This window comes from Struthio camelus, chromosome 1, assembly GCF_040807025.1.
Source record: "Struthio camelus isolate bStrCam1 chromosome 1, bStrCam1.hap1, whole genome shotgun sequence".
Lineage (NCBI taxonomy): Eukaryota > Metazoa > Chordata > Aves > Struthioniformes > Struthionidae > Struthio > Struthio camelus.
Genome location: NC_090942.1, coordinates 152,146,953 through 152,164,250, shown reverse-complemented (window position 1 = coordinate 152,164,250; position 17,298 = coordinate 152,146,953). Strand labels below are relative to the sequence as shown.

Genomic DNA, 17,298 nt, shown 5'->3' with positions numbered 1-17,298 from the left:
AAAATGAGTGTGAGGATTAATCCTTAATTATTGTACCATTTCTTCTGGAGCAGCCTTAGCATCAGGAGCAGGGTCCAAAGCAGTCCCCCTCCAGCGCTCCCCTAGCCCAACCCAGCGGCACATAGGAGCATCGCAAAGAGCAAGCCCCAGCAACCCACGGATAAATAAGTTATCCAAAATCAGAGCATGAAGCACCAACTGCAGCACTGCCACCCGGGATCAGGGTGCATTTGCCTTGAGAAGCAAAAGTTTAGCTGCGGGGAGCAGCCCTGACAAGCTCAGCAGCAGCCACCATTTAATTCAGGGTGCGATCTCGCTCCTCTGAATTCAATGGGGTTTTTCTCCTTTACTGCGGTGGGAGCAGAATAAGGCCCTTAGCGAGCTCTGCGCCAGCCTGCCAGGCGCACTGGGGCTATTCTCTGCTAGCTTAGAAATCAGAGATGGAAAAGATCAGCCAGGTCACCCCGTCCCTCTCTGGTCAGCGTATTCCCGCAGAGTTTTGCCAAAACGCCTCATAGCAACAAAAACCTGAAGTGTGTGAATCATACTCAGAGAGAACAGAGCTGATCAACAGCAACGACCAGCAAAAATCACCACATTTTCAGGAAAATATCCCCTCCACCCTTTTATGGCTGATTCTAAAAATACAGGGCCCGATTCTACGTCCACCGTGATTTACACAGTCACCGGATGCTGTTGTTCATGTGCGCCAGTGACTCGTAGTAGAAAAGCTTACGCCAGAATTACTCACCGGTAAATGCCCTAGAAGAGGTGTAATGCTGTCAGACACGTAGATGATGCTTCCACCTGTGGTTACTGCTATAATGAAGCCATCTAATGCCTAGGGAAAATACACAAGTGGAGAGTGCTTTAATAGGGATGAGAGGGGTGTAAACAGCACGTCTCATTGTATATTGATCAAAACCATTTTACTTCAGCACCATATTGTCATCGGGTTGTAGGAATGTTATCTCCAGTCGCAGAACAGTAATTCTCTGATTTTACAGTCTGATTTAACTTTTACAACACTCTTTGTAGTCTAGTGAAAGCTACTACTGAAGCAACAAAGGGCTCACAGGAACATTTCATGTCTCAGTTTTTAAATTAATCACACATTTTAATAATGCAAAATGACTAAGACTGGATCCCTTGGAAGTTATTAAAATGAACATTTGAGCTCTGTGTAAATATCAAAGGACGATGAAAGGATGCAGTCCTATCTCAAAATGGTAGTTCTCTGCAAAACCCATAAATCTCAGTTTGTATTAATGTAACGTTGTATGTTACTGGGCTTTCATGTAAGTAAAAGCAATGCAAATGATCAAATAATCCTTAGCCTGAGTTTTAATTGAGTGATTTGTTTTAAAGGTCACGGTATTAAATTACTCATTCAAGGAGAAATTCATCCTTCTGCAGAGTTTCTGCCTCACTTCTGTCCCACCTTGCAGTAAGTCCTTTCACTCCTGGGACTGAAGGGGAATGCCGGCTGTCAGTCCCGTCCTCTGCAGAGAAGCAATTTCACCCTCAAAATTAGTTTCCTCCTCACCATGAGCTGCAAAGTTTTGAGCTACACCTTGCTCAAAACTAAATCTAGCTAGATTTCCAGACTTAAAATAAGATTTCATCTACCCTGAGCAGAACCCCCCGAATAATTTAGAGTCAACACCAGGTGCTCAGGGACCACATCAAATCCTTCTCAGTGAAATTAAGGAGTCACTGGTGAACTTCCAATGCCTTTTGAGTGGAGCAGGGTCCTTTCTGTCAGTTTACTGGTGATCTGGAGTTGGTGTTGACTGCGGTATTTGAGCAGTGCAAAGACTGCAAACACGAACGAGTCAGAACAGAATTGGAGGACGCGCTAGAGGAAATACCTGTGCAGAAGACAGGTGTATTGCAAACAGACTGATTAGGGTGACGCGGAGCTACAACACCTCACTGCAAATCCCAGCATCCCTCCAAGGCAGGCTAGCAGCTGCTCCTGTGAGCTGCAGAACATCCCCGCCCCGCTGACTTTGTTAAGAGGAAGCATTCAGAGAGCACTAGAAAATGCTAATTGTTTTTTTTTTTTTTTTAAAAAGGAAAACACAAAGCCCTGAATAACGGCACAAACATATGTTCCTTTCTCCAGAGAACGCTGAGCACCCACAACTATTTAAGTCAATGGGAATCTGCTGGTGCCACAATCCTTTGAAAAGCAGGTCAATAACTTATACCCCACTAGATGAGTGTGTGTTTAGCATCTCTGAAAACCCTCCAGCTGCAATAGTTAGTTTGATTTTGTTAAGCTAAGTGCAGAGAATATGTTTTTCTTTAGTACAGTACATTCAAGCTGTTTTCTAAAAAACATGATAGCTGTTAACCCATAGAAGAGAGCGGTGGTTTTACAAGGCAGCTGGATTGTGCATGTTACTATGGTGAAGGTTTTTTTTTTTTTTAAATCAAGTCTTTGTATAATTTGCATTGGGTATTGAATAAAGTGACTCACATCAGAATTTTGTGGTAAAATCAAGTTAATGTATGCATACATAATGCTATTTTTATTTACTTGCAACTAGTTCTTCTAATATTAAGATGGCACACCCTCTGTCAAAGATTTCACTATTGCAACAATCATAAATGGACATAGATATCCTAATATCAGTTCTTATGTAATTTGAGGACAATCTTTTCATGTGTAAGAAAAGGCCATTTTTAGGAATGCCAAAGCATTACCGCAGTCAAATCTACTTTGATTCTTTTGAATCAGTACTTAAAAGAAACCCCTCCCCATTGTTCAATAACAGAATAGGAAAAATTTTAAGCAATCTTGTCCAAATGTTAAAGAAATATAATTAGAGGCATGGCAAAAAAGAAGACAATAACGAACAGCTGGCTCAACGGGGCATCCCAAAACCCAGTGTAAGCTTGAAGGGCATGGAAAACCAGAGTGGCAAGTGGTTTATTTATAAGCTGGGAAGCTAAAAGCAACTGTTTTCATCTAAAATTATATGGCATACAAGTAGAATCAACAAAGGCACAGCCAGTCAAGACATCTGCCAATTTGTTGCCATCTGAGGGAAATATTTCAATGCAAGCTGAAGGAGTTACGTATGTTAAGTTCCTGCGCGCTGAAATGAGAATCCGCGGTTGTCTGCTCAAATGTGAACGCGGAGCCGTTTCACCCCGAACCAGGAGACAGCTAATAGCAATGAAGGGAAATGGCAGAGGGAGACCCAGAGCCCCTGCGCGCAGGGAAGCACCGCTGCTTCCTGCCACCCCCGCGGTGCTGAGCGCTGCTCCGAGGGGGCCGCTCCTGCCGGCAGCCTTCCCTGCCCACAGCCGGAGCCCAAATCCCGCGCCACGCTCATGCTACGCGCGGGAACCACGACGGAGACATTACTCCAGCGCCCCAAAAGAGAGCAGGACTGCTCTTAAGGGACGCGGCAGGGCCGAGGTGTGACCTCCGCGTGTTTGGTGCTGGAGGAGATTGCTGTTAAACAGGGCTCTAGCTGTTACTAAGAGAGAAAAATGCATTTCAGCAGCTCATTTGCATTTCATCTCAACCCTGCATAAATGCCATTGAGTCACCTCCCTTCAAACCCCAGCTACTGTTAAAAGTGCCTATGGTATAATTTAAAGGTAATTTTAAAACTATCATTGCAAAATAACTATGCTCCCTGTTACAATAAAAATGTGTTTGATGAGGGCTGTGAAAATCACTATAGTAGAAGTATTAACTGTATGAAATCAGCAGGAGCTGTCAGTTTTTATCTGCTTATACAGCACCTAGCACTAAAGGGACCTGACACTGTAGCTTCTTAGGTGCTACTTTTGCATAGATATTAGGTAATGATAATGCGTTCCAAGAACAGGAGGAAAAAAATGCTGCTTTCCCTTTTGCTCACCTCTGTTTGTAATAATAAAAGGTGAACTGTGATTTGAATACATCTTCTGGCTTGCATTTCCTGGAAGTCTGTGTGCACTGTATCAGGCTGCGACAGCACAGTGCAATGGTACTGCCCCTCCAAGGACGAAAAGGAATATGTGGGACTCTAGCCCCTTGTTCCAGAGCCAGCTCTGCTCAATGGCCAGATACGGGAGTATCTGAAACCTGCTCTTTTGGGATGGCAGACAACATTTTATTCTAGAAGCATGGGCATTTCCACATCTGTTAGACATAATTAGCAAAAAACGCATATGCATGTTCACCTCCAACATCAGCTGGGTAAATTCTTCATTGCTGAGGAATGAAGGCTTCCAATCCTGCTGAATTTCAGAAATCTCTGTCTGTGCCGAGACTTCTAGACAAACAGAACAGTACATGTTTTTAAACTCACAGAAACTTGTATCTTGCGAGACTATACATGAATTGCTGTGAAAGGATAGAAATCATCTCTATATTCAAAAATTGTGATTTTCAAGCATGAGATTTGCATACAGAGTGAGAGAACAACAAATATCTAAACGGGGCCCATTCCTGAAATGTTGTCCTCAGCTCAGCTTGAAGTGGCTACAGTGGGAGCTTTCATTCACGTAGCCATTGACTTCAAGCAGCCTTACTGAGGTGAGTATTGATCAAAAGATAAAAGTGCATGCCACTAAAATTAAGGCAAGGATTAGCATGTGCCAAAGAGGCGGTTACAATTTACTAAATTTTCAAAATTAGGATGCCAAAGCGTTAGACTTCGGCCCACTGCCCCTGTGCCAAATGGGGAGGGGCAGGAGAGCTCCTTTGGAGGAGCCCCACAGGGCTGTGACCCCAAAGGGCACAGGCTTTCCTCCGTCCCTCCAAACGCAAGCAAAACACAAGTGTTTCACCAGCCTGGCACTGGACCTGCCTTCTCCTTCTCCCATTCCCGCTGTCAGCTCCAGAAAGCAGGGCAGAGGAGAAGAGGGAGCAGAGTGCTGGCATCTCATCCCCAAATCCTCCCTGTAAGGCGGTCTCCTATGCTCCGAGTCTGCGATGATGACCCTGCTGCGAGACACGCTTGCGGCGTTCTGCCCCTGCCCGGCCTGCAGCAGCCTGCGGGTGGGAGCGAGCTCCCTGCCAGCTCTCCTGGGACGCGTGCAGGTGAGCCAGGCTAAAAAACTGCAGGGAAACCTGGAGCCAAACTAAGGATAGCTGGGTGCACTTGGGTAAGCCGTTTGCTCCAAATAACAGTGACTCATGTTAGCTTTGCCCAAGTAATGCATTACTAAACTTGTCAGTCAGTGTTACGGGGGACAAATTTTATGCTGTAGAGAGACTTGTGCTGGTTTTGCTCGCTGTTCACTCTGCTCCTCTAAAAGGGCTCCTGAATTCCAGCACTGCACTGAGCGGGAGGCTGAGTGCAGCCTGCCTTTTCCTTTCAGGGCCACCTGCTAATTAATTCGATTGATTAACACTTATAGAGCATGTAACACCCAATGCTCTCCAAGCACATAGGAAAACTGGCCAGAGAAATGAAAATGGCTAAATGATATTACAGGCAGTAAATTTACAACACTGCCTGTGCATATTGTCTCCTGGAAATAAATCAAAGCCTCCATTCAAGCTTTATTAGTGGCGATGCAGCTGTTTGCTTCTAACAGCTTATTCAGCTTGCTTTCTGCACTGCTGGGAGTTGTCGCTGATAGCACAGTGGCTCTCCAAAGCTGGGACAGTTTGATATGGAGCTTTCAAAAGGAAACTAAGGAAAAAGAGAGACCAGCCTCAATCAGATTTTTATTATGCCGTCTCAGAATATAGGATACTTTCAGCAGATCGATAACATGGAAAAGATGCTATGTGCAAAGCAACAACGGCTAGAAGAATTACTTGAGATTTGGCAGATTCCACGGATTATAAAGAAAGAGACTGTGCATGAAACAGAAAATGTGAAAATTCATCTGCTCCTCTGTTATAACTAAAATCTTGATTTAGCCCACTAAGTGCAAGGGAAACACGAACCAGCTCCAAACTACTCTGAAAATAACCAACATTTTAACACTGTGTTGCTTTTTATTATATGGTGTGGCTACTAATCTGGTTTAAAAATAGAAAATATTTGCTTTTTTTAGCAAGTGCACAAAAACGGTCACAGTTTGACCCAATTACTGCGTAAGGATTTGTGGCTGTTCGCTTTCTTTTGCTTAATTGTTCTTCTAGAAATGAAGTGTCTTTTTGAGTAAATTATTTGGACTATCATCTACTCCTGTCTACACTTATTCAAATCCCGTGTGATTGTTCTTTGCTTGGCTTTATGACTGAGCAGAGTCACATTCTCCTTTACTCTGCCTTGGGCAGCTAAAAAAAAAGATATATTATTACTGTCACTTTTTAATAGGTATATACAATTATCAAACTTTCAGATGTCCTAGTCATGCCCTCCTGTATGAAATCATCTTGTCGATGGTAAAAATTCATTTAAAGAGAAATTTCACTCTAACAACAGAATCACTGTAATTATTTCCTCCATAAGTTTGACACTTGTGATTCCATTATGTTGGGAGTCATGATATAAGAGTTTTTATGCTCTTTTCCATTTCACTCAGAGCTCTCCAGGGAGCATGGGCAGGAGGTCGCCAGACGAATGAAGGTGAGCTGGGTGATGTGGTATTTCAAGTCACTAGAGCCCATTCTGCATGTGGGACCAGGGATGTTCCCCACGGTCAGTCGCTGAAGCCCTCAGCCTCTTCCGTACAGGAGCAGAACAAGAAGGCCCTGTTCTAAACCAGCTGATTTATAAGACTGATTTATAAAGGAGAAGCATTTTAATTGTCTTTTTTGAGCTGCTGGCTGAAGTCCATGTGTCAAGGAGCCTGTTGTGCACATTTCTCTCACCTGTTGGAAACTAGACCAACCAGACTAGAACAGTCGGGTCAGAAATCACTACTACAGCAAGGGCACATTTTAAAAATACTTAGCTATCACTGCTGTGTTGTTTTAAAAATAAGCTCCCGGCCTTCCAAGCCCAAACTTTACAACTGCACCTACATGTTGTGCAAATGTGACACAGCTTCTGCTCGTGTGAACTGGGTGGAACACATCAACTATCTGTGCATGCAATTTGCCAAAGCCCACTTTAAAAAAGACGTCTCTTCTAGTCTGAATTTTCCACTGTCTGTGGAAAACTGTGTCCTACACAGTCCACTGAGGAGCAGGGGGCTTGACAGGGGGCAAGCAGGGGGCTTGACATTTCCTGTGGAGAAGCTGGGATGAGTGCTTTGCTCTGCTCAGAATATTGCAGATTTCGAGGGAAAGTAATCTCCTCTCTGGCCCAAATCCCCTTCTGTTCAAAGCATCCCTCTTCATCAGGTACACTGCAGGGCAGTGCTGCCCTCCTTTCCCTTCGTTCCTGACATTCGTCCCCTTCCCTGACAGGTTGAGAGTTGTTCTCGACTAAAGAGCTGCTGAGGAGATGGATCTGGGCAGCACACAGTGCCTGCATATTTTCTCATTAGAGGTTATGAGTCAGAAAAAATACCTTGCGGTAGCACTTTTAGGCCCCTTGAGCCATTTTGATCGTCACTGAGGGAGCAGGATATTGTACTACCATTTGGTTAGTGCATGAAAAACTGTGGTAAATTTACCATTGTGTTTCTGCAGGAAGCCAATGACTTTTTCCAGCACAGTAGTTTTGTCCATTTTGCGGGTGTTGCCTGGAAGCATGGAGCTGAGCTCTTTGATGAGAACATTGAACTGATCGCGTCTCTTCTTCTCAGACTTGTTACGCGAAGCCCTATAGACAGGGGAGGAAAAAAAAAGACGAGCAGACTAAGCAGAAAAATCATCATATACTTCCTCTTTGCAATGTATACACACGGAAATTAGCTTGCTGTGTGCTTCAGCACGTGAAGACCGACCCCAGTCTGCAGCAAAGCTACAGAGATAACTAGGAAGTGACTGTCCCCACCTCCCGCTCTTGTCTCTGGGCCCCCTTTGGAGTCCAGCGGGGAGACTGGGGCTCTGAGCTCTGCTTCCCTTTTGCTGCTGTCTTTGGGCACTTTTCAGCCAGCCTGACTATCAGGCCATCATCACCACTGTGGGTGAAGGAGCTCCCTCTTTTTCTAGGTGTGCGTCTGACCGCAAAAATTCTGAACACTTAGAATTAAAAAGTCTTTAGAAAGTGTGTTTAGATTACAGACTCCTTAGAGAGAGTCTGTTTCTGCCACTGAGTTTGGAAAGCTCACAGGAAGAAAGGACCTGACTTCATTTAGGGTTTTTGGGCACCACCATAATACTATCATTAAGACTGCTGATAATCTCTTGAGTGAGTGCCCTTTAGTGTTTTTTTATTATAATCAACCTATGCACTAGGAAGTGTTTTCTGAATTGTTCCCTTGAACACTGCAGTTGTTCTACTTGGAGGGTATTGCCCAGACTTCTGTAGCCATGTGAAAATAAAAAGTAATATAACCCAGAAGATTTGCTTGTTCTTCTGAAAGTCCTCAAGCAAACAAGATTTGCTTTTCTAAATACAAAAAGATCTAAAAATCTGGTGACACGTAGACAGGAAAGGAAGGCCAACAGGCCAATTCTCATTCTGAGTTTCTAAATCTGTGCTAAGATTCATAAGGAGCTGTGGCAGCACACTGTGGAAAATCAGAGCAGAATTTAGCCCAGCATTTACATTACCCTGAGGACCAATATGGCAATAAACATTTTCAGCAGAGAAACTGCAACAGAGGCTTCTGGATGTTACTACTGACAGAGAGGTAGTTTTTGTTTGTCTTGCTCTCAACCCTGACGACACTTGGAGGTACAGTGGACAGAAGCCAACACTTGATTATTTTACAGCTTTGAACACAAGAGATTGGGTGGATACTGCCTGACTGATTTCAGCCTGTTCTTATTGCAGCGCAAAAGGCTGTCAGAACAAGATGTGAAAAGCTCCATCCTTATCCTATTTCTGTACAGTTCAGGGGAACTTAAAGAACATCAACATTTTACTTCCTCATAATTCCATCTTCACTGCATTTTAGGCTCAAAGAATCTTGATCCTCCTGAAAATAAAACAAAACACCAACCTTCTATAGGGGAAGTGTTACTTTGCCAAAAACAAAGATGTCTCAACAGAAATATAAAGTATCTATTTTTAACACTTGACATTTTATTCACAAAGGAAATATAAAAACTCTTCTAGTGGAAATACCTCTACCAAGACCTGAATCAATGATTGCAATAAAATCTTAAAACAGAAAAAAAAGAGAAAAAACATTTAGGTCATCTAAACTATCACTCTACGACTGTAAATGCTGTGTTCAGTCCAGTTATAAATGTCTTATATAATGCAGTTTTCATCACTTCCCTCAGAAGATTATTCCCTAGCCTTGTTTACTTCACTGCCAGGGCATATCATTTACAGTAAGCCAAAACAGTCTGTGTCTTAATTCCATACTATTCATCCCTGTTCTCCTCTCTCCTCACTACTCAGAAAAAAATATGGCCTTTTCAAGGGAAAGGAGACACAATACGAACAGAGTTTGGATTTTTAGTGAATACAGCTGAACATACAGGACAGCTTGAACTCAGCATGATCAAAATTGCCAATGTAAAATGTCATTAGATAGTCATTTTTAATCTATTACGTGTGCTATTTATTGTCACATAGAAAGACTGCTACTTATTGATCAGTAGCCATTTCACCACGCTGATTTACAATGAATTGTGATTTTACACTACATTTGGTATTTCTTTTTGCTGTCCAGTGGGATATACTGTACAAGCATCAAAGCAACTAACTGCATAACATACAGAGTCTTAAAGTTATATTTTAGTGGAGTAAAAAATGGCAATTGGTAGTTCTAATTTACTGAATGCTTACTCATAGTTCACTTCAAGCTGGTTTTGGTTGGAATTTGGAATTCAATTAAATTGCAAAAAATGTATTTCTTAATAATTTTCTATTAGTTAAAGCAAACTAAAAGAAAAGAGGGTGAGAGAAAAAAGTTCACAGGGCATGATTGTTGTTTTAAACTAATACATTTATAAAACAAAGTAAGCCTTGTCCAGCACCAAAAAATTTATATTGTTTCTGTCTTCAGAAGCTGGAGATCTTAAAGAGGTCCTAGATGCTTTCAGGCTTGGTGCCACCACATCTAAATTTTAGGCCTCGGGTCTTCGGAGTCGGTCTTCTCTCATCTGGCCTTAGGAGAGCCAGATGCAGCAGAACAGGGGTCTAAAGAACTGGTACCCTGAAGGAAGTGCTATACAGCTTGGCTAAATAATAATCCCTTGGCGAGAGGTGAGACTTCAAATGCCTCTCCTTGGGAGAGCGTGGCCCCTCTTCCCAGCACGGGTAATATATCAACGGCTATTTGGGTTAAAAAACTGCTTTCTTCTGCAAGCAACAGTTCCTCTCACATGTAAAAATCTGCTTCAATCAATAAGCTACAGAAATTTGGCTATTTCTGGGCCTCCGTCTAGTCTCCTCCCCAGCGCGTGCTTGCAGTAGGAAGTCTTGGGGTCAGCAGAGAGGGCCCTCATGCCCAGCGGCTGCCCTTGCCCGTGGCTTGGTGGTGACGGTCCCTCCCGGGAGAAGGAAGCACGGCTCTGTCCACGCTGCACACAGCCCACGACCTGGGCCTCCTGCCTTTGTGGCAAGTGCTTTAATTGCTACCCTAGTAGGCTTTAACGATGCTGGCCCACTTTAGATGCTGGCCCTTCCCAGTCTTGATTTCCTTAGGAAATCGCAACCTTGGTGCCTAAAGGCAAACAGGATAGATCCGAGCTCTTGTGCCTCGCTCTTGAGGCAGGATGTCTGTACAATACAAGCTACATCCGTAATACATTGAAGCAGATAGTAGATACGAGCGCGTTTGGTCACATTTCTGGCTTGGGAAATCCAGCCCTGGCTTGGATCCCTCCCCAAAGAGTTAAAGGCAGAAGGTTCCAGTCTTACCAGTTTTTAAACTTTTTAAACTTTTACTTTTAAAATGAGAGAAGTAAACAATTTTCCTGGCTTTTCTTGCCCCCTCTTTGGTTTCTGATCTTTGAGGGACCTATGCCTTAGACTGAATAAAACAAAGCAAAGGAGTGTTTCCCCTGCAGCACATGATAGATGAGAACCATCAGTTTTCAACAAACAAGCAAGACATTTAGCCAATTGCTTCTCCCAGGTTTGACTTTCTTCAAAGCTTTGGGTGAAAACGTGTAGTTTTTGATTATTTTTAATTGAACTGGAATGGGTTTCGTATATTACAGCAACTTTAGGCCTTTACATAGCCTCTCATGATTTCAAACTTAATTTCCAATTTAGGTTTATTTATAAAGAGAAAAATGTAGTTAAATTAAAATTTAAAGAAGCCATTTCCTTTTTTCATTGTAAAAGTTACTTTTTTTCTATCCACCTTGATATAGGTCTGCCTCAGAGTATCACCAAAATTCCCTCCCTTAACAAATAGCAAAAAAATGATACCAGATAGTGATGACATTGATAGTGAAGATATATGTTATTCTATCTTTACCCTACATGCATGTATTTTCTGACAATTAGATTACAAATATCTTGCAAATAATTAGATCTTAACTGTGTGAAGAAGTAATGAAAACTGTACGTGGGCTTCCTTCCTCTACTTTCCATTTCTTTGATTCCACGTTTCTTGCACCAGAAATTCACGTTTCATAGCGCCCTGCACTCACTATGGCACCTTCAGCTGTGATATCCCATCTCTGAAGATGCATCTTTTTGTGACGCAATGTAGCATGAGGCATCCCTTCCCCGAATCTCTCTCTTCCCCTGTCCACAGATGTCTATGTTATTTAAGGACGGCTTGGCACAGTCGCACTCTCTGTACTGTGCGCCGACAGCTCTCTGGGAAGTCTCATGCGCATGAAGCCCCCCCCCCGGAGATGGTAGCGGAGGGGCTTCAGGGCTTGATGGACCCTTTGCCTTAGCAGATATCCCTCGCAGCCCTAAGTGGAGGTCATCGCTTTGCTCCTGGTATCAAACGCAGGCCTTGAGCATGCACAAATTAGAAAAGGGAGCAAAGGAGAGCGACTGAGCTTGGTTGCAGCGTGTGCTGACCTATATTAGTGAGAAAAGGCTGCAGGGAGGAAAGAAGCGGAGAAGGAATCAAAAGAGATGAAACTGGATCAACTAGTTGTGCCTGGACTGGAAATACTCTCATTAGAGAGAACCAAGGGAAAAAAATGTGTGCAACCTATGGCTCCCTCTAAAGCAATTAGGCTGCACGTTGCAGTATTGATAAAGCTTCTAGAAAAAAAAAAAAAAGCTTGCAAATGGCTTTTGTGGCACTGCACATGCCAGTCAGATTTGACAGTTATTACAGTTTATTGCCACAAATCTTCTTCTGCCTCAAATCATACCCTCCTCCCTCCCCACAAAGTGTTCACAACAATTTTCCTGCCTACTTATCAACTGGGACTTTATCATGGAGAGAAGAGTATATGTGAATGGATGTTTGTGCTGGTTCAGGGTTGACATAGCACTTTAATGGCCTTTTTCTGTTATGAAGATAACTGCTGGATGTTTTCATTACTGTGAGACAGGCACAGCTGAATAAATGACCATCACAATAAGAAAAAAAAATCACTGGTTAAAGTTTTTTTTTCTTTTGCAAGATGCCTCTAGTTAGAAAAAATCCCTCCAGTTTTACACACTCTGGAGGCTACGGTGATGTATTATAGAACCAGGAGTCTGCTGCTTGTTCTGCAGTTCTAGGGCTCCGCAGTAATATGAAAAAAACAATCAATGCCTTTGCTTCTTTGACATTTTCCACAGGAAAATTGCTGAAGTTATTTTGTTCTTACAGGGTAGCTGAGAAGAGTGATCTGTGATATGGCAGTTTTCAGGTTGTGCTTCTGCAGCAACAAACAATATCAGGCTCCCCACAAGATACACAGAGAGTTATAAAAGAAAAAGCGCTCACCTCTTTGCCCTGTCTTTCTCATCTTCATCCATTAGATTGTCTAAGCAGTTTTTTCTGTTAAAGGAATGCAACATTCATTATAAATTGTCATTTTGTTAGCTCTACTTTCAGGTTATTCTCAGAGTCGTTTTCTATTTCATTTTAATAACAGAGTGATGATATCCAGGTCAGATAAATGTGTCAGCAGTGCTTTATGCCACAGTCCCTGATTTTAAGAAACATCCATTGTAGATAATATTATTTCTTAGCATCACAGTAGCTTGTAGGGGCTCCAGCCAGCAGTCAAGGCCCCAGGCACAATGCAGCATGCCAACACAGTAGAAAAAGATAGTCACTTCTTGGGGGATTTTTAGTGTTGGGGTCATTCTCTGCAACTTGCAGTCTGGATGGGCCCTAAGTTCTCTGCCCCATTTGAAAAGACATTTTCAGCACTCCCATATTTCCAAAACTGTTGTCCCCGGTGCATTGGCTGGAGCCAGCCTTGGTCATGCCTTGGACTTCTCACGGGAAGCCTCCTACTGGGAGACATTTTATCCTCCTCCATGGGCTCTCCCCAAGTCCCAAAGAGACAGTTGTAACCGCATTGAATTACAGCCCAAATTCAAAGTGTCCTCATAAATCCCACTGCCTAAGTCCAGCTCCTAAAGGACAGATATCCACCCTGAGGAAGAACTACCCGGTAACTAACAATGGCTGACAGACCATCTTCCTGGTGCTTTCAGCACTGAGCGTGAGGAGAACAAATGGAACTGCTGCCTGCACAGCTCTCCCTGCCCAGGCTTAAAATGGCTAGTGCTCAGTGGCTGAGTAGCTGCCAGGCCTTGATTTGCTACATAGGTGAAGATGTAGCCCCTAGCTCTAACCCTAACCACGAACCATGGTCATCAGTGACACTCCTTGTGCGTCGATCTGGTAGCGTTCACCAAAATGTTTTAGACCTGCAGTCAGGTTTATGGACCAGTTGCTCAGGCAGTTCATTCTGTAAGGATAAAGTATTCTGAGCATGCGATGTGTTCATGAAGTCACAGAGCAAAATGGAGGAAACAACTAAATCAGTGCAGGCAAGGTGGATGGAAAAATACAAGACCAATACAGTTGAAGGCTGAGATCCTCGGAAACATTTGTCTCCAGCTCACTGCCTGCCCCTCTTTTGCTCTGTGGTCTCATGAGAAAGAGATGCTTGAGATACAGCCCTGTTCAGCCTGTGGACAAGGCTGTACACTACCTGCCTCCTCTTGTGGCATCTCACACTTGCATCAGAGCACAAAAGCTGCATTTTGCTGCATGCCACACAAATATTTTCCAGATCAGGAGCACAATGCTGTTGCTACCTCTGGAAATTGTCAAAGGGTCATTTTCAAGGTGTCAGTAAAATGACATGCAACGATAATAATAGTTTCAAAAATTAATAAAATGTTCATGTAATCATTCCTCAAAGTGTAAGATGTATGAACAAAACTGGAGGAGTGGAGGAGAGATGTTAATTGATATGCATTGTTTCAGCCCATGGTATTTTCCACATATGAGTCACATAGGAATTGGCCTGTCTAAAGAACGTTTTATTAAAAAACAATAGTGAAAACTTATCAATAGTGAGAATGGTGGATAAACTCCTTCCTTCTGTTAGCAGATCCTATACAGTATTACTGCATCGGCTCATTAGTCAACAGCTAGCTAAAAACATGAAACTACCTGTAATATTTTATCAAAATGTAAGTATAACTAGAGATTAAAAGCTACAAGTTACTGACTGAGGGCAAAGCTGCTACTTAATGGGGTTCAACTTGTTAATGGAGGAACATAAGTAGGAAATCTAAAGAAACACTGGCATTTTTAGCTGTGATTGGCAGATTTAAATTGCTGAATCCTATTATACAGAACAAAACAACAGATAATACTATGTAGTTTTTAGCCTCATCTGGTTTTATGAGGCAGAACGTGCCTAGGAGAAAGAGGCTTTCAAAGGCTGTTCTCCATAAACTGTCAAGGAATTACCCTGTTGGGAAGCCTCTACCCTTACAAGAGAGCAACAGGTCTAACAGCTCTGATCTGCCAAGGATTTGGCTAGATCTGTCAAGCAACTCATGGCCAGCTTCCAGTAAACAAGGTTTCTCACCGACTGACATCAAATTCAGGACCTGCTGTACTGTTGCTAGTGATAGACAATATCTAATTGTCATTTTGCTTCCATCCTCACATGGCAAAACCCCTGGAGCATGGTAAGCATTGCTAACAGAGTTTGCTAGTACATACGCACCATACGCAATTAAAACTATTCTCAACAAAATAGATATGGTAGAGTATACAACTTCTGCCAACCAGTACGGTCATCCTTCCCTTAAGCCACACCAGACGTTGGCTTAGCGCTGGAGGACATCCTCATGACATGGAGGTTAGATATGTGCTTAGTGCAACCTGCTTGCTCTACATTATCCTCCCAGGCCTTGAACTGAGAGGGCCCAGAACATCAAAAAGGCAATCTACTTTTTTCTCCCCTGTCAGTGCCGGGTTTAGCAAGCAATTCTGGCTCACTACAATGACAGAAGCAGACAGTAAATTCCATGGCTCTGTGCCACCATTCCCCTGCAAAGAAATGACATTAAAACAAGTAACATTAGGATTCATCAAAACCTGAATGATCCTTTCACGCTAACAGAGAGAATTTGAAAACCTGAGGGTAACAGCACCACATGGTGTAACTCCTGGCAATGGCATATGTAACAGTGACAGCCATGTTTGGAACTTCATTAATATCTTCATTATCAACAAAGAGTGAAGAAACTGTCAGTCAAAAAGATGGGAACCACCTGGAATAAGGAGGAGTAAGCTCATGTACTCCTACTGTCACAGTACGGGGACAGAGAGACGCACAGACAGACAGATACACCCAAGCGGAGCGGAACAAACCAATGGCAAGTTTTTAAAAGGTTGGCTCAAGTCCTCCCCAGACAAGTTCCTGCCTTCAGGAGAGTTTAAGAAGTAGGATGGTACAGCATGAGAAGCAAGGTAAACAATAAGGGCCATCTTTGTACCCAAAAGTCTGGGGCCTCTGCACACCCCGGTCGCTACGGCTGTTTCAAGGAAGCCTCATCAGCCCGCGGGCAGGCTGCAGACCCCCAGCTGACTGCTGCCGCCATTGAGGTCCAACTGGTTGCTAGCTGAGCGCTTGCCCATTAGCCTGGTTGTTAGCTAGGCTCCTTTTTCTGGCAAATTATCGCCCCTCTCCACCCCAGGGTCTGGGCATGTTAGCCAGTTGTGTCCCCCAGAGTACTTCCCTTATCAGAGGAAAATTTGGATAAGCCATAAATCTGTCATCAGGCTACAGGTCATCTGACCAGGGAGTTTGACTTGAGCCCGATGTGATAAGCAAAGCGAGAATTTTTTTTATCCTGGCAGTACATGGGAAGCCGATTATCAGAGCTTTTACGGAAATGTTTTATTTTAAATGTTTTCATTTTTTAAGTATTTTCCCCCTTTTTTTTAATATGAATTTTTCTGGAAATGCATACGTAAAATTGTTAACCTTGTTCACCTGGCTTAGGTATCAGATGGAGAATTACAGCATGAATGTTCCCCCATATTCATTCATACACTGAATAGCTGCTTGGGAAAGAAGTAATTTAGGCACAATACCAGGTCACTACAGGGACTCTCCAGAAGAAAACTTGTACGTGTTTATTTCAATACAGCCTATTCCCAGTGGACACAGAGCTTGCACAATAAAATTCATCTGGTCCTGATCACCTTATGCTGCACTTGAAATATGTTTTTTAGTGAGTTAAGCTACCACTCATCTGTGTCTGCTAGGCTGGTTTCCCTCCTCACTGTCCTAGTGCTCATAAGGCTACACTATCAAACGACTGACACTCAAACATAAATTATCAGCTGTTGATTTCCCACAGAGATGCTATGTGGCTAGCTAATCTCAGCTCCTACATATCAGCCTGGCATTTAACAAGAACTTTCAATCACACTCAGTTAATTCGGCCTAATTAAAAGTCTGTTGATCATGACAAAGACCAAGGCATAAATGTCTCTTAGAGGTCCTGGCTTGAGCTTGGGGAAGCCTGGTGTTTGTGCTCCTCCAGCCCTATGCTGGCCACAAAAGCCAGGCTCTGCCTCCCCTTGCTTCTCACGAGCAGCGGGACAGCTGCAGCCCTTGTCCTGCAGGCCTTTTGGAGGTGTTTGGCCACTCATCCCATCCGGGGCACACGCAGTCCCGGGGAGAGGACTGCTTCGACCGTGTCCATCCCGTTGGGCGTATACCTGAGCCCTCCCTCAGGCCTCACCCCAGGACCACTGAGGATGCTGGTACAACACCACCATCCTAAGTAAAGATGATGATATTGCACTTGGAGAGCAGTCCTGCCACAGACAGAGCACAGGAAAGAGTTGTATGGAATATTTGGGTGCTAGGAAGAAATGCCTTGAGCTAATATCAGGCCAGGGGCAGAGCCTCCCCAACAG

At 43.4% G+C, this 17,298-nt stretch overlaps 1 protein-coding gene across 4 annotated transcripts in view; it reads right to left on the bottom strand.

Moving 5' to 3' along the window:
- The window catches only part of NPAS2 (neuronal PAS domain protein 2), a 108,023-nt gene that overhangs the window by 42,624 nt on the left and 48,101 nt on the right, over positions 1–17,298 (bottom strand). For all 4 annotated transcript variants that reach the window (XM_068924558.1, XM_068924569.1, XM_068924548.1 and 1 more), the window contains exons 2-5: positions 12,832–12,885; positions 7,531–7,679; positions 4,189–4,280; positions 752–841 (exon numbers count right to left, since the gene is read on the bottom strand). In XM_068924558.1, coding sequence (XP_068780659.1) covers positions 752–841; positions 4,189–4,280; positions 7,531–7,679; positions 12,832–12,885 — 385 coding nt within the window. The remainder of the gene's footprint in view (positions 1–751; positions 842–4,188; positions 4,281–7,530; positions 7,680–12,831; positions 12,886–17,298) is intronic.